Source organism: Penicillium brevicompactum (assembly GCF_028827555.1).
Source record: "Penicillium brevicompactum strain IBT 35665 chromosome Unknown utg000005l_segment0_segment0, whole genome shotgun sequence".
In the NCBI taxonomy this organism is placed as follows: Eukaryota; Fungi; Ascomycota; class Eurotiomycetes; order Eurotiales; family Aspergillaceae; genus Penicillium; species Penicillium brevicompactum.
The window spans coordinates 224,389-239,367 of record NW_026623208.1 but is presented as its reverse complement, the minus strand read 5'-3'; the positions used below and the strand labels follow the sequence as shown (position 1 = coordinate 239,367).

The following is a 14,979-nucleotide window of genomic DNA, read 5'->3' as shown; positions in this document are numbered from 1 at the left end:
CAATGGCCGACAAGCTCCGCACAATTCAGAACCTGGAGGCTCTCCAGTCTCGCTACATTGGTACCGGACACGCCGATACAACCAAGTACGAGTGGACCTCCAACATCCTACGCGACAGCTACTCCTCCTACGTCGGCCACCCCCCACTGCTCTCCTACATGGCTGTTGGTATGGGCGAGCCCAAGGAGATGGTGCGTACCGCGATGTTGGAGAAAATGGTGCGAGGCGCCGGAAATCCACCTGAGGTATGTCATGTACTTGAAGATTTCGTTGTCAAAGACTGACATTTTCTTTTCCTGCGCCAGACTCAAGAGTAGACCACTTCGTTATGGTTCTATTTCTGCTTTCCTGATACCCTTTGTCGCAATACACCAATTCACCAATCTCAAATGGCACCGTCTATTCTTTGATGTGCTCGGAACTACTCAAACGCGATATCCCGCTGCTCTTACCTCGCAAGTTCTGCACTTGGCGCCAACCCCAATATCGTGACCCTCATATTGAATCAAGTCTGCTCGGAGTAGCGCTCTTGCCGTTCATGTTCAGTCATTGAAAATGGAAGACCCCTCAATGTCCCAATGTTCTCAAATGCCTTCCAACCTGCTTGGCCTTTCTCCCGGGCAGGCGCGTGGTGTAAAATGTCCATTACCCCCAAAATGAAACCAAAGAGGATAGCACGCACATATTGTGGCTCTGGAGGCACAATGGATGTTTGGATAAGGCGACCAGCAATCCTATTCAGAGCCTGAATAACGGCCTCCCATCTTTGAACACAGGTATTTAGTGCCTGGAATTTTGATGGTTCCTCTAGCTGATTTATTCTATCTGTGAAACAAGTAAAATATCTCAATTACACGATCATGCATTCAAATATAATAGAACACGTATCGTATGAAGAAACGGCCAGAAGCCGAATGTATGTACAAGAGCGAACTGCAAAACATCTTACACTGCAACCTCACTTCTCGGCTCGATCTATCAGTCTCGAATTCTCCGCCTGCAGTGAGCCTACAAGATCAACCCATTTCTGACGATCGCTCATCAGCTGCCGAACCTCTTTCTTGAGATCATGGACTTCCTGCCGCAGAGTTTCAACCTCTGATTTGGACTTGGATTTCTCAGACCGTTCCACGTGCTTTCGTTGCTTGGTCTCAATCTTTGATGCAACCTTAAGTTGACTAGCCTCGATCTTGCGCAGCTGCTTAAGGAGCTTTGTCTCTCCACTCAACAGCTGTGCCGCCGCTTTGTGACTGGAGGCGTGATCAGGTGTGGCGGTTTGTGAGGATTTCTCAGTGCTGTCTTGAGTGCTCTGCGGTGTAGCGTTACTGGAAGGCGTAGAAGAGCGATTGGTTGCTGCACGCTTGCGAAGTCCACTGGCATCGCTATCTGTCTCGTTGATGCCTTTGAGTGGGGTTCCTGGGTTGGTGGGTAGTTGTGAAACATTGAGTTTCTCCATTTCCGCGCGAACTTCTTCAAGTTTGGCTTCAACTTCGCGTTTGCGAAGGGCCAGCTTGGCGAGTTCTTTCTCATGGGACGTGAGCTTGCCGTTCTTTGTCATTTGTATCAGTTCCTCTGGGCGCATATTGTTATGCGCGAGATCGTCAGCGACAGGTGCTCCCACGTCAGACTGAGCGGATGCCAATGAAGTGAGATCTGGCTCGCGGGATCTGGAAGACTCGACTTCAGACGCTGGCTTATCTCGTGCACTTCCTGGGCTCAAGTGATTTGTGGACTCTGCGTCCCCTGGACCCTCGCTTGGTTCACCATGAGTCTGTGATTCATGAGTGTTGGATCCATAGCCCAGGACCTGTGGTCCGTATCTTTCTAGACCAGAGCTGAGAAGACCAGTGACACTGGCAATCAAACCATGATGCGAGTGCTCACCGTCGCTTTCAAGTGATTCATAGTCCGAGTCCGAATCGTCCGCTTGGTCGCTGTTGGATTCGTCATTCACGGAGTGTCCGGACTTGGCATCGGACTTTGATGCATTGATAGCCTCTGTTTCCGGGCTCTTATCCTTCTTGGAAGGCTTGTCCTTCTGAACAGCCCAGTTGATGAATTTGGCAGCGTCTAATCCCACACTTCGAGGTGTTCCCTTATCAACCATCCAGCGTGGAATGCTGCCACCTGGGTCGCTTCTGGTGACCATGATCCATTCAACTGGATTGATCGCATCATCGTCGCTCTCCGTAGGCTTCTCCTCCTTGCTCGAGCTCACACCAGAAGATGAGGAATCACTGTTTTTCTTGGTTTTCTGGCTGGAGGAACTGCTGCTGCTGCTGACAGCGCTCTTCCTGGGAATTTCGCGAATAAGCTCGACCGATTCATAATTCCCTCGGGTATAGCCGTTCTTAGCTGGTACGCCAGGGTGGTCACACGGCTTTGAGATCATCATCCAGCTGCGGCCCGGCTGCTTGGTGCCCCCGATTTGCAACCCTGAATCAGAGTTGATGATCATGGCCACAAAATCACGGGGGGCCGTAGGCTTGGGGAATTGGGCCGAGACATGATAAACGATTAAATCCCCCAGCACGGATCCACTATCGTCTTTGATCTCAATCGATTCTACCTTCTGTTCAGCCCCAATTCCGCGAATACTCCCATCGGGCGTCTGTCCCTTCGCGATCTTCTTTTGGTTGACTTTCAGTGTCTCATCGTACTCCGTTGAGATCTTGTTCCGCCATTGGTCAAAAGGAAGGCCCTCGTGTACACTCCTCCGCCCAAACCATGAGCCTCCGCCATCATTTGCGGAAAGTTTCCATACTGCCACATCTAGTGGATTATCTTTTGGTCCACCCATCTTCAACGGTTTTCCCCATTCCTTTTGTAAGGCTGTGATTTCCGGATCGGTTTCTCCAACGCGTGTATGGGATGGCGCGAATTTAGGGAAAGCGAGATCGTCCGTATCAAGATCCAGTCCAGGGTAAGAGTCACTCTCGGAAGATGGGGGGGTCTGGAAGCGATTCTGCGACAAGTCGGGCGTGCTGGAAGAGATCGCGTACATATTTGCGAAGCTCGGCGGGTTCCTGTGGGACATCATCCCACGAGGTTGGTTTGAGGCATTGAAGTGCCTCATGCAAGGAAGACATGGTGGTATTCGATGGTGTATTCAAATATTTATTCTGAGCTCATGGATTGTGCAGGGTCGGCGTAAGGGTAATGGTGGGTTTGCAAGTTGCGGGAGTCGCGGGGTTTGGATGTCGTCAGCTCGCGATCGCGCTTAGATCAGGCCACGTATATTAGCACCAAATGCAGACTGTTGATGCTGTAAAGTTTGCACTTTGGATCCAAGTGTAAAATGAGTAAGTCAAAATGTAGAACGGGGCAGGCGACAATGGGCTCAAATGTGAATAAGAGTCCGATCTACGCCAGAGGGAAATAGGGAGTAAAAGTACAATTCGGGGAAAGAGAACAAATCGCAACAGTCACGATGTTGAAATGTGTGGATTGGGGGAAGTGGAAAATGGAAAGTGTCCAGTCCCTATTGTCCAGCTGACGTCATGTACAAATTTGTGGGGTAGGTGTGCGGATGTATAAACTTGGTTAACAACTACTATCCTTGCCCCTTTGGGATATTCAGTCGCTCCATTCTTATTACCACGAAAAGGAGTTGTATGCACTTTCTTTTTTAAAAGCTAGATATGTAGGTACACACAATGATTGGGCTAAAATGCTGACGGATCAACAAATTAACCAAGAGAAGTAAAGCAGCCAGCGCGAGGGACCAGCCCCTCGACTAGAACAGACCAATAAGGAATGAATCTGCCTAGTCGAGCATCTGTTACTCGCCGTCGGAAAAAAAGAAAGAAAAGGCCTTCATCCAGTGAAAGGGCTCGCCGACGGTCCAAGCATGTTCAGGATTTTCTAAACCCCTGAACGATAGGAGATGAGCCTATCAATGTCAACTATGGCTTTTGGTGAGATCAGATCACTGAGGATAGAGGAGAACGTCTCAGAATCCTGTCGCTTGGGGCGGGATAAGCAGATTCCTGGTCACAGACCGAAGAATCTGGGGTTCATCGCCCTTTGCGCTCGGTATCCGCCACAGGCGGATGAACTCGAGGCTAACAAGAGTCGAAGACAATTCTTCTCTCACTCTGTCACTTGACCTGCACCTCAAGCCATGGTTGATAAAAAAGGTGTGTCCGAACAAACATCACAGATGTACAAAGCAGGACACACCGTCGCGTGTACATATCCCCCAACGCTCAACGAAGAGTGTCGGCCGGTCCGGTATCCAGTACCAGTGAGACAGCTCGAAGGAAACACAAGAGAAGAAGGACAGAAGTTGACCCAGTCAACCAGACCCTAATCTCGTATCTTCCCATTCGACGCGATGAAAGAATCGAAGGCGTAATGGACATTCCACATCCAAATTCATATCCTCCACATGCCGCGAGGCAGACCAGTCTTCATGACATATATGCGGACAAAAGAACAGAAACATAACAAAGAGCCGACCCGCCGATTCTTGATGCAAGGGAAAGGGAAAAAAAGAAAGAAAGTAAAGACGCTGACGCTGGAATCGAACATAAATATCAGAACAAGCGCAAAAGCCAAAAAACAAAGCAAAAAAAGAGTATTCTGGTTATCATGCAGACGAAAATCAGGGAGTATCACAATGCACAGTCAAATAGAGGAGAACGCCGTCAGGAATGCGAGTTGTCGTTGGGTTCCCGGGAGAGAGAGGAGAGGTGAACCAAGATTTGCGCGCGCACCCTGACCCAATGAACGATCTACGCTCAATGAGAACAGGTTGCAAATCTCGGGAAGGCCGAACAAGTGACCAGAGTCACAGTTGAGGATCTAAGCGATGGTGCCGTAGGGCAACGCACCGAAATCTCCCCAACCAAAGCCCATCATGTTCACAGCGGTGCTGCAAGGTTGGATAAGGGTACTTGGCAGTTGAAGGGCGCTGATCGCGGACGTGGCAGGCATGCACGTGGGCATGCAAGTCGACATACCATCGTAACCGTACGAGGTGGTGAAAGGCTGGCTGTAAGATGGGGACGGAGACAGCTGCTGCGCATCACTGAAATTGCAACTAGCCCAGAGATTCGCATTAGAATCACCCGTTGTCGAGTTGGGGCTGGGCGGCAGTACTTTCCACGACTCAGGCGCGGGCACGTTCCACCAGGGTTCTGGCCCCGTCGAGCTGGGGAGAAGGGGGACGGGCCGCATGATTTCCACCATTGGGGGCGGCGGAGGGATCAGTGGGACGAAGAGGTTGCCGATGGCGTTCTTCACATCTTCGCTGCGGCCACATAGTAGTTCTCCTGCACCGTCGTCTTCCAATCCTTCGAGAGCGTCGGCATCCGTGCGGTAGACAAACTTGTTGGCGGCTTGAACGAACTCATCCTGGAGCTTCTTCAACTGAGCGTGCTTTCCAGACCAGTTGTAGGTGTTGGCGACAGCATCTACGGAGTAGATTTCCTTGTGAAAGTCGACAAGGGATTCAATTGTCTCCGGGGTTAGTTTGAAGGCGACTTCATTCCGAGAGACCATGTCGACGTGGACCACATAAGCCTCGATGTGGACGGTCTGGTAGTGGTGTATGGACTCCCAAAGCAAGTTCGTGTCCTTCTCTAACTCCGCCTCTGGGGCTTTGGTGAACATCATGGAGCACAACGTCCAGATGGCGTTTGGCGAAGAAAGTGTCTCTGTTAGGCACCGGGTATGTTGCGTGACGTTGTTCAAAGGACGTTTGACCCGGTTGACCCGCTTCAAGGTTGCAGTCAACCATGGTGCAACCTTGGTCGTCAACACGACATTCGGAGAAGATCGTGGTGCGAAGGCTGCGGCGGACGATGGCAGTAAGACTGTTGGCATTATGACTGAAAGGTGATACGTCCTGCGTTCGATGATATAAAAGAATGTAGATAGAATAGAATATAAATCATAAAGGCGACATTCGCCCACACAAAAAAAGAGCAAGAGATCCGAGGCTTTGTAGAGTATTGAGAGTCAGTATAGATTAATGTGCGGGCGAATGCGCGAAAGAAACAGAAATTAGAATATGGAAAAGAAAAGAGAGGACTGTGAAAGTCAAGAGTGGTTATAGAAGAAAGAAAAAGAGGTTGAGAATAATAGAGGGGTGGAACCTGTGGAGATTACCATATTTTTCTCTACAAGTGTATAACACATCTCTAGGGTTCGTATTATTTTAGTCGACATGCATGATGGAGTCAGTGTACAGTGGCCACTCCTCGGACTCCCCGATCTCTGTACTTACTTCGTACAGTAGCATAAGTCTAGTGGCGATATGTCGAAACACTGCGTACATACAGTGTTTCATCCGAGTTGACGAGTTCCTCGCACAGTACTCCGTACTTAGTGCCTTGGATTTGGCAGTCTCACACTCGTTGCACGTCCATTTGGCCAGAACCAAAATGCACGAAGCCCTAAACTGCAAAAGCTAAGCCCCATTGATCTGCGCAACGGCACATCCCTTGGACCAAACAATTGAGAAAAAAATGAAAAAAACTTCCGACTCCCCCATAGATCTTCTAGAGCCAAGTCTAGGGGAACTGAGTTAGCGGGGAATGGGCACGCATTCCTCAGCTGAGCGATGTGCAGATTCTCAGTGTGCGCCAAGATCGACATGTTTTCGGGATACTAAACTAGTCCATCACCGCACCGCTTGAAGATTCTATTAAAATTTGGCTGCAGCCTGCAAGCCAAGCCTTAGTGTTCGATCAAGACCTATAAACTCAAGGAACTCTAGATTCAACACTCGAAACACATTCCAAACATTTCGTTCGGATGGTGGTGGCCGTGGTGGTTGGTTTTTTTTTTTTTTTACCTGTCGAACGCTTGGATAACACCGTCGTAGACCTCAGCTGATGGAGGGTCGTGGGGCATGATCAGTCTTGGGGCCTTTCCGGGCTAGGATTCGCTGATGCCCGAGACTGGCCGATGCGCTGAGAGCTGAGAGATCCCTGCTACGATCGCTTATTGGGCTGAGCCTCGATGGTCATACTTTGGGCCGGCGCCACTAGCATTACACTTAGTGTATTGGAGAAATACAAGGAATACACATCTTCGTATACTTCGTACTCCGTTCGGAGTATACGGAGTAGAGGATTCCAACTCCGTATGTTATGTCAGTATTCTCCTATACTCCGCTATACCTGTCCTGGTATATGCTTTGCCTAATACCGATGATATCATCTCATATACTCACTTTCCTGAAATGGGATCCCTGCTACTGCCTGCATATGAGTTCAGTCACATGGTCTTTGGTGTGTAGGGGGAATTAGCTGTCATTGGCAGTTGGAGCTATCTCCTGCCACAATTCTTATTGTTCTCAGACTATGTGGACTTTGAAGGGGGAAAAAACAGGGAAGTCCCAAAATCCCAAAATCAAAAATCAAAAATCAAGAAAAGGCCGCAGTGGGGGCTTTTCCTAAAATAGATGAGGCGGTGCCTGCACGCGCCACACCATGTGGCGGTCATCTCCGGCCCCACCCTTGCTTCACTCTTTTGCTTCACTTTCTATATCCGGACCGTAGTGTTCATACTTGTTTGTTTTGCAAGAAACTTGCTGGGCATCATGTGTTGGCTGTCGATAGCAGCTGGAACCTGCGATGGGTCTTTGGCTCACATCTAGGCGGGTGCTGAAACTTCGACTAGGTCTATATTCAACCCCGTTAAGCTTCCGAGTATCATTGTACATACACAGTAACCTGATTGCAACTCTGGCAACATACTGTGACGTGCGCTTTGTGATTGCAAGTCCAGATATTGCTACCCAAACCTATGACTCATAGAATTATCCACCATCTGCGGTAGATTTGAAACGAAGCTGCGGAGCGTTGCCTCAACATCGTTGGAATCCTTCTGCTCACGAAGTAGTAGCTTAATCCTGGTCAACAGCCAAACGGGTCGAAATTTATGGCATATGATCATTTTTTGTAGCACAACGGCGCTTGGAAAAAATCAAATCAAGAGAGTCGATCTGGTGATCAACCGCATGGAGAATTTGGTAGCCTGGTCCAAGCTGCTTGTCCAGTTGGCCTTATCTCAGATGCCTATGAGCTCGGGCGTCAAAAAGTTTCTCACCTGCAATCTATCGATGAATGCTGTAGCTATGCAAGCTTCCGATCTTCGGAATATCCCAAGAAAGTGGTTCAAATGAACACATTAAGTCTTGCTTCCAGTCATATATCTTACCCGGGCGAAGCCCTGGATAACGGCTCAGTCCATGGAAAACCGAAGGTCTCTTCTTGGTGTTCTCATATTGGCTTAGAGTGCATGCCTATATTCTAAGCTACTTCCAAGGTTAGACACTTTGAAGGTACTTCTGTAAAGTTAGATATTTATACTCCGTACAAACATCTACTTCGCTTGCTGAATTACAGATCAAGATAGTTATAACCAGGACATACCAATCAGACTATCAACAGGCCTTAGAACAATGGAATAGAAAACAAGACCAAAATCAAAGCTGGATATTTCTCAGCCCTCAGATAGTGGGAGATACAAGAGTTTTGTTGGTGAAAACTTTGCCGTTGAACCTTTTTATGGCTTTTCCAAGGTTGCCAGTTGGAGTCTAGATGACATGGCTCATGTCCCGGAAAGCCATTTGAAAACCACCACACATTCAAATCCCATGATATAAGCTTCCTACAACAAATAAGCCTAGCAACAATTCGTACCAAAAGCCTGACCGGTGCTGTGAGCCCTAACCTTACCACAGAGCTAGTCAAGGACACCAGCGGGCTTTCAAAGAACCTAGACGACCTGCTAACACTGACATTGGCCAATTTGATTCAGAGTCTCCTTGGAAGTGCTATCAGTTCTTTGACACCAAGCTTATTTATTGCAGTGGTAGGTTCATGGTATCTCAAGATGTTTAATGTGAGAGAGGAGTATGTTGAAATAAATGATGTTGAATATCATCCCATAAATAGATTATTCCACAGCTTGTGATGCGCTCTCCTGTGGGCTGTAGCAGAACTTGACATACGCCTGAGGCTCACAGATTGTTAGGCTTGAGCGTTGCTGGTGATCAATATGAATGCTTGACCAGCCATTTTGGAGATGTTGTGAAGGCACTCATTCCATTGTCCAGCCCCAGAGTGATTGCGGCCCATTCGAAAGCGTAGATTGACCCAAGTATGTGGTGCATTGACTCGGGACTGATGAGAATTGAGGCGGACTTAAATGTTGCCGGCACATGTGTTTATTCGGGATAGGTTCAAGTGTCTTTGTGCTTCTCTGAGGTGCTCTGTCCAAGTGATCATCCATGGCAAATGGATAGATCTGGTCAGTCCGATACTAGCGGACCACATTGTGGACTGTAGACAGCGCGACGATTCAAATTGTTGAAAAACACGGTTCGTGATCATTGTCCATCAACTCAGAAGTAGTGGTAATGGCTCCCAGGTCCCTCCGCCATCTTCATGAAGTATCCGCGGCTTGAGCTTCCTGGAATTTGGAAACAACTTTCATCTCCGTGTCGCGTTCCTTGACCTTCTTGTCCATGGCTCTTTGCACGTCCTCACGTTTGCGCTGGGCATTTTCAATGATCTCCTGCACTTCTTTGGCGGCTCGTTCCTGAGCACGCAGTACAGCGTCCTTCGATGTGAATTCTTGCTGTAGTTGCCCTAGCTCATCTGGGTAATCTTGTGGTTTGATTGGTTCGCATGTCACTGGATGATAGTTGTATGACGGTAGTGGACCCCCTGGGACTTTGATTTCCGCGAGATCGGGGTGGATGGGAGTGGCGCGCAATGAGGAATCCAAGGGCACAAACGGTGAGGATGTTTCTGCTGTCAATGTAGGAGGCGAGGATTCTGGCTTCACCATGGTTGCAACTAGATCAAAGACCAATAGAAAAAAGTGAGCCCTTTAGACAAACGTATCAGGGAATGATTTGGAGGTTCAAGAGTGGGTATGTGTTGGAGTAGAAGTGACCGCGGGCTGAATGCATTCTGCCAAATCACCGGGTTTCACCGCCCGCAATGCCGGCGCATGCGGGGAGCAACTTAGCCAAATTAGCCAGTACATCACTACTTGGCATTTGATACTCATGCTGATTCAATCCTCCGGAATTCAACTAAGACAGAACCCTTAGGCCGGGCCTAATTTGGCCAGCTGGTGAGAGAGTAACTACTATCGGACAAGCTTGGAGCCGGTGACGTTACTGCCATCATGCAAGCATTTGGTATGTTTCTTCTATACTTGTCACTTCAGGGTCCTTACTTATGCTATGATTCAACAGTCCCAAAGAACAGAAGGGTAAGCTTCTCCCAGTAGCACGATGGTCTCGTTGGAGATTTGTGCACTAACCTTCCATTACAGCCCAGATTCGAGCTTGTGCTGAGAGTATGCGTGATCTTCCCCTTTCAGCCTCATGTCCGAGTCTCTGACTTCTCCAGATAATTGACATAAACAATGTTCCACTGGGGAGCAGTGTTGCATTCGTGCGATGGCGGCTACCGTCATCAAGCGCCACTGAGCACCAGGGCCATACGGAGAAAGCGAGTCTTTCCGATCACCGCGCCTACTGGACATACGAAAAATCTCTTCAAGTAAGGCTCACCATTGATAGAACATCAATGCTACAGGAGTGCGAAATCAACTTCGAAGTCATACAAGAATTCACCTCGTCGCCTATTTCTGAAAAGAACGTGTTGGGAAAAATCAAACTCAATCTGGCCGAATATGTGGACAAAGTTGAGGAAGATGAAGGAGTCGTCCGGCGATATCTGATGCATGAAAGCAAGGTGAACAGTACCGTCAAGATCGGCATAGCAATGCGCCAGATAGAAGGAGATCGCAATTTCACAACGTGAGCGAGTGCCCAGATATCCTACTGTGGTCTTTGCCATTGACACAAAATAGGCCGCAACTGAAATCAGCAACGGTATTCGGAGGAATCGCTGGTGTGGTTCATTCTACTGAACAGCCGATTGATGATGACCTTGGCCAATTGCCGTCTATCAACACCAAAACCAGAGAAATCGCAGACATGCAAGATATATATCGGCGTACCCTAGCAGCATCGTGGTCCTCGAGAGCCTGTGACCTACCTGCCGATAAATTGATCGAAGAATTGTTCGCCGGAAGCTCTTGCTGGAACAACGACGCTCACAATGCTAATGCCAATGTCGCTCCGGGAAATCACCGAGAATCGTTGCTGAGTGCGGATGCCGCCACGCGACAGAGTCGCCCCGGGAAATACCTGTCACCGAGCTTCGAGCGGCGCCCCAAAAGCTCTTCTAGTGCCCACTCACACCATAACGAGAAGGCGGCGGATTCTCTCACGGCACTTGGGCACCCAAAAAAAGGGGGAAGCATTGAACAGCAATTGTACGACGGAGCAAAAGTTCGTGGCTGGAAGGCGCCAAGCACAAGTAATGAGCTGTCCGAGTTCGATGTGAGAGAGGATTTGCGCAGCTGGGAGGTCAAGGAATGAATTTCGCCCGACATCATATCATGTAAAAGTAGGAATTATTCCACTGGTAACCAATTTTCGCTTTTTGAAAACTTTCATCAAAAGCTTCCTCATCTTCACAATGTTATGTGAGTCTTTTCTTCGTTTTCCATTCGTTTTCCATACGGAGAAGATCGTCATTATTGCCTGAGGCATCATATGATTTCTTATCGCGGCCTAGCGCCGCGATTATCGCCGGAGAAAAGCGATTGCAGGAATCTTTGTCTTTTGTACACGCGCAATAGCATTGCTCTGCTGTCATGCTTCGACGTCCTGCTGGGAAGACCCTCGGGTATCTAGGCTCCCGAAACCTCTTATTCCCACGTCCACTTCTGTCACACGCAGGCGCCAACCTCCCCCGGTTCCAGAGCAGCTGGAGGTCCGATAAACGCGAAGCCTTCGACGGGCAGGATTCCGAACACCGCGAACAGAGACGGCGGCGACATGATGATGATTCAAAAGTCACATTGGATGTGGACTCGCTGGGAAAGCCAGGGCAGATTGTTGTCGTCGCTGCGCGCCGCCGCCCACACTTAAACGATCGAAGACGCAAATCCGAACGCCGGTCCCGCGATACGATTAGTTCCATTCTAGATGATCTTGACGAAGAATCCTCGACTCCTAGTGATTCCTCAGTGCATGAGAGTATCAATGCCACTCGTGGGACGTACCATATAAGAGAAACACTACCGAATAGCGAGTTCAAGGCGATTTTATCTAGGCTCAAATCATCTTTCACATGGAAACAACTGTCGGATTACATATCGGCGCAAAAACGAAATTCTGACGAAGATCAAACGAGACCGTGGACGTGGGCCCCTCAACCCAAGGGGAAAAGATCCAGCCCAGAAAAGGCATCAGAATCAAAGGGGAAGGCCCGCCTTGCAGAAACCATTGCACGAGACTGCTGGCAGTTGGTAGTGGATGGTGAGATTGGTCGACTAGACTTCCCTCTCTCGGCTCGGTTCATAGGCTTGCTTGCCAATGCCAAACACTTCTCATTCCACGAGCTGGCCAATCTTCATGGCTGCAGTATCGATATCATGCAATCCACCAACTTGGTTTCATTGACCGGCAGACGAAACGATTGTGAAGCCGTCGTTGAAATCATCTCTGATGCAACCACCAGAACCCGTGAGGAGGATGTTGGAATCAGCACCCACCTCAATGGTGATGGGAACCAGGTCTTCACCTCCGATTTTTTGGAATGGGTCAACACCACATACGGAGTGCTCGTTGAGTACAAGGCAAACGCGCCTCCAAGCAAAATCCTCTACCTCGCCGAAAATAAAACGGGAGCCGAGAATGCTCGCCGGACATTGAATCTGGCGCTCTTCAACACTACCTCACCATCAACTCCCTTCTCTACCTATCTACCTGCTTCGGAACTCGCCACTGCATACAGCTACAGACCGGAAGCCCATGCATCTTGGTTTGAGCGACAAAAGTCGTGGTTCCGATGGGCCATGTCCTCAAGTCAGAATCAAGAGGCAGAATTACTCGACACCCCGTTTTTCGATAAACACCAAACTCGGCTCTCAGATGAGCTACTGAAACTTCTCAGAAAAACCGAACTCTCGTCCAATCTCGTCTCGACCAATAGTCTGCATGAATCGGTCACAGTTACGTTCGGAAAGTGTTTGTTCATGCAAAAGCCATCAATCGACAATGCACCTATCAGTCCTGCAGAATTAGGAAGATTGTCCCTCCCACGAATATTCACTAAGGATGGCCCTCAAGTAACCCAGCTCATGAACGCACTTTGGCCCGATCTTCCAAGGAAAGATACAGAGTCATATCGATTGCGATTGATACCAACCTCCAACATATATGATTTCCCGGAACTCGAGGTCGAGGTGGCCACTGAAACCCAGCTGGATGGCGATTTCATTATTGATAGCGTCAAAGCTATTCGAGGCAGTAACAGTGTCGACTATCTGCTCCCTGAGAACGGCTCGGACTTGCGCTTCACACGCACAATCACTCAAAACATTTGGCAAGATCCCTATTCCAATTCGCATGACACGAACATGGAAGATCATCCTCGCAAGGTTCGCATTGCACCGGAAGTCGAAGAAATGCTACAGAGCATCAGACGGCCTCTCCAGGATCTCTTTAATGCCACTGGGTCTCTTGGTAGCCCTGTTCCGCTATCTACATTCTGTCATATCTCCCTTCCCCAGGAACTGGCCTGTCGATTTGACCCTCATGATGAACTTGATGATGCCAACGGCCCCGGTCAGACCGAAAATTTGGCCGTGGAATACATGACCCTTCCACTGAGTGACGTTCGGGGTTCGATTGTCCAAAAGTACGACTTTGATGGTCGACCACTCCACTACCAATATTATGACAGTGGCCCGTTCCTTGCTTCTCGTGTGAACGAAGTCTCACTGCTCATGCCCATTCCATCCAGTGGCTCAGCACCAGAAAACGAAGATTCTCAAGAGCTTTTGGACCAGGAGTTCCATGAGTTTTATAACACAGCATGTGACATGGCGTTCAAGATCAATGCAAGCAGATATGCGGAGTAGAAGCGCAGGAATCATCTTTTGGGAAATTCTGTACAGCGTGCATACGTGGAGGGGACGTTCACATAGGGTGGCGGCGCCTTCAGGGCTTCAGCTCTACTCATTGTACATTATGGGAATAAACATTTATATACACTTACTTAATCTTTACCACTGGCCCTGGAAATCAGTATACAGATTTTTCCATGCACAACTTGCCATTTCTTTCCTCATGAAGCGGCGAGAAAGAAGAGAGAAGATAGAATTGTTCCCGAGGTCTGCCTACGGATGTCACAGACATCCAACACCATTCCTCACAAATGGTGTATTGCTCCCTTTTTCCGAACCAGCTTCTGAGCCACAAAATAGCTGCTCGTCTTCAATAATCTGAGATAACACTAGGATAACTCACTTTCTCCGAATAGTAAATACTACCCCATTCCGTCCCACCTCATTCAGACCAATTGTCGTACCGATTGATATACGGTAATCGAAAAAGGCACCTTGGTTCTCCGATAATTTACGAATATGCAGTAGCATCGTACGGAGTACTTTGAACGTTGTTTTTTTTTTTCTATATGCTTTTCTCCCGCATAGACGCTTTACCAGCCTTGGTCATTTACTCCGCCAAGACTTGTATCAATGCCATTGATTGGGTAGGAGTAGACAGCTACCCGTGGGCAGACCCGCTACCTTACTCTGCCCAGGTGCCCAGGTGCTCGGATAGCCATCTCTGATGAATCCCTTTCGTCTGCCCAGTCTTTTCCACCGTGAAACATGAGGCCGAGAGAGCAAAATGTCTGCCAGACGTGCAGGACTCGCAAGCTTGGAGTATGTCACTTCAGAGGTTCACTGCCCTCTAATGTCGCATCCTAGTGCTAATCAAGTTACGGAGTAGTGTGACGGGAAACGACCGTGCTGTACTCAGTGTAGCTTGAGAGGTCGAGTCTGCGACTGGATTACCCCTGCATGGACGTTTGTCACTCCCAGGGAGACTACTCCGGTAAATTCCTATGCGCTACGTCATGA

At 48.8% G+C, this 14,979-nt stretch overlaps 6 protein-coding genes across 6 annotated transcripts; 3 read left to right on the top strand and 3 right to left on the bottom strand.

Moving 5' to 3' along the window:
* Positions 1-2: 2 nt before the first annotated feature.
* N7506_005891 (splicing factor 3B subunit 5 family protein) lies at positions 3-317 on the top strand (the record flags this gene model as incomplete). Its single annotated transcript, XM_056955184.1, has 2 exons — positions 3-245; positions 306-317. 2 exons carry the CDS (start codon positions 3-5, stop codon positions 315-317), a joined length of 255 nt encoding a protein of 84 aa, XP_056809518.1.
* Positions 318-958: 641 nt separating this feature from the next.
* N7506_005890 (uncharacterized protein) lies at positions 959-3,089 on the bottom strand (the record flags this gene model as incomplete). The annotated part of the gene is made up of 2 exons (XM_056955183.1): positions 959-2,953; positions 3,003-3,089. 2 exons carry the CDS (start codon positions 3,087-3,089, stop codon positions 959-961), a joined length of 2,082 nt encoding a protein of 693 aa, XP_056809517.1.
* A 1,717-nt stretch (positions 3,090-4,806) lies between these two features.
* Positions 4,807-5,829, bottom strand: N7506_005889 (uncharacterized protein; the record flags this gene model as incomplete). The annotated part of the gene is made up of 1 exon (XM_056955182.1): positions 4,807-5,829. The coding sequence occupies one exon, from the start codon at positions 5,827-5,829 to the stop codon at positions 4,807-4,809; it is 1,023 nt and encodes a 340-aa protein (XP_056809516.1).
* Positions 5,830-9,402: 3,573 nt separating this feature from the next.
* Positions 9,403-9,810, bottom strand: N7506_005888 (uncharacterized protein; the record flags this gene model as incomplete). The annotated part of the gene is made up of 1 exon (XM_056955181.1): positions 9,403-9,810. One exon carries the CDS (start codon positions 9,808-9,810, stop codon positions 9,403-9,405), a length of 408 nt encoding a protein of 135 aa, XP_056809515.1.
* A 345-nt stretch (positions 9,811-10,155) lies between these two features.
* Positions 10,156-11,422, top strand: N7506_005887 (N-terminal C2 domain-containing protein; the record flags this gene model as incomplete). Its single annotated transcript, XM_056955180.1, has 5 exons — positions 10,156-10,168; positions 10,226-10,242; positions 10,306-10,329; positions 10,383-10,795; positions 10,849-11,422. The coding sequence occupies 5 exons, from the start codon at positions 10,156-10,158 to the stop codon at positions 11,420-11,422; spliced, it is 1,041 nt and encodes a 346-aa protein (XP_056809514.1).
* Positions 11,423-11,700: 278 nt separating this feature from the next.
* Positions 11,701-13,974, top strand: N7506_005886 (putative respiratory complex assembly protein Rmp1; the record flags this gene model as incomplete). Its single annotated transcript, XM_056955179.1, has 1 exon — positions 11,701-13,974. The coding sequence occupies one exon, from the start codon at positions 11,701-11,703 to the stop codon at positions 13,972-13,974; it is 2,274 nt and encodes a 757-aa protein (XP_056809513.1).
* Between the last annotated feature and the right edge of the window lie 1,005 nt (positions 13,975-14,979).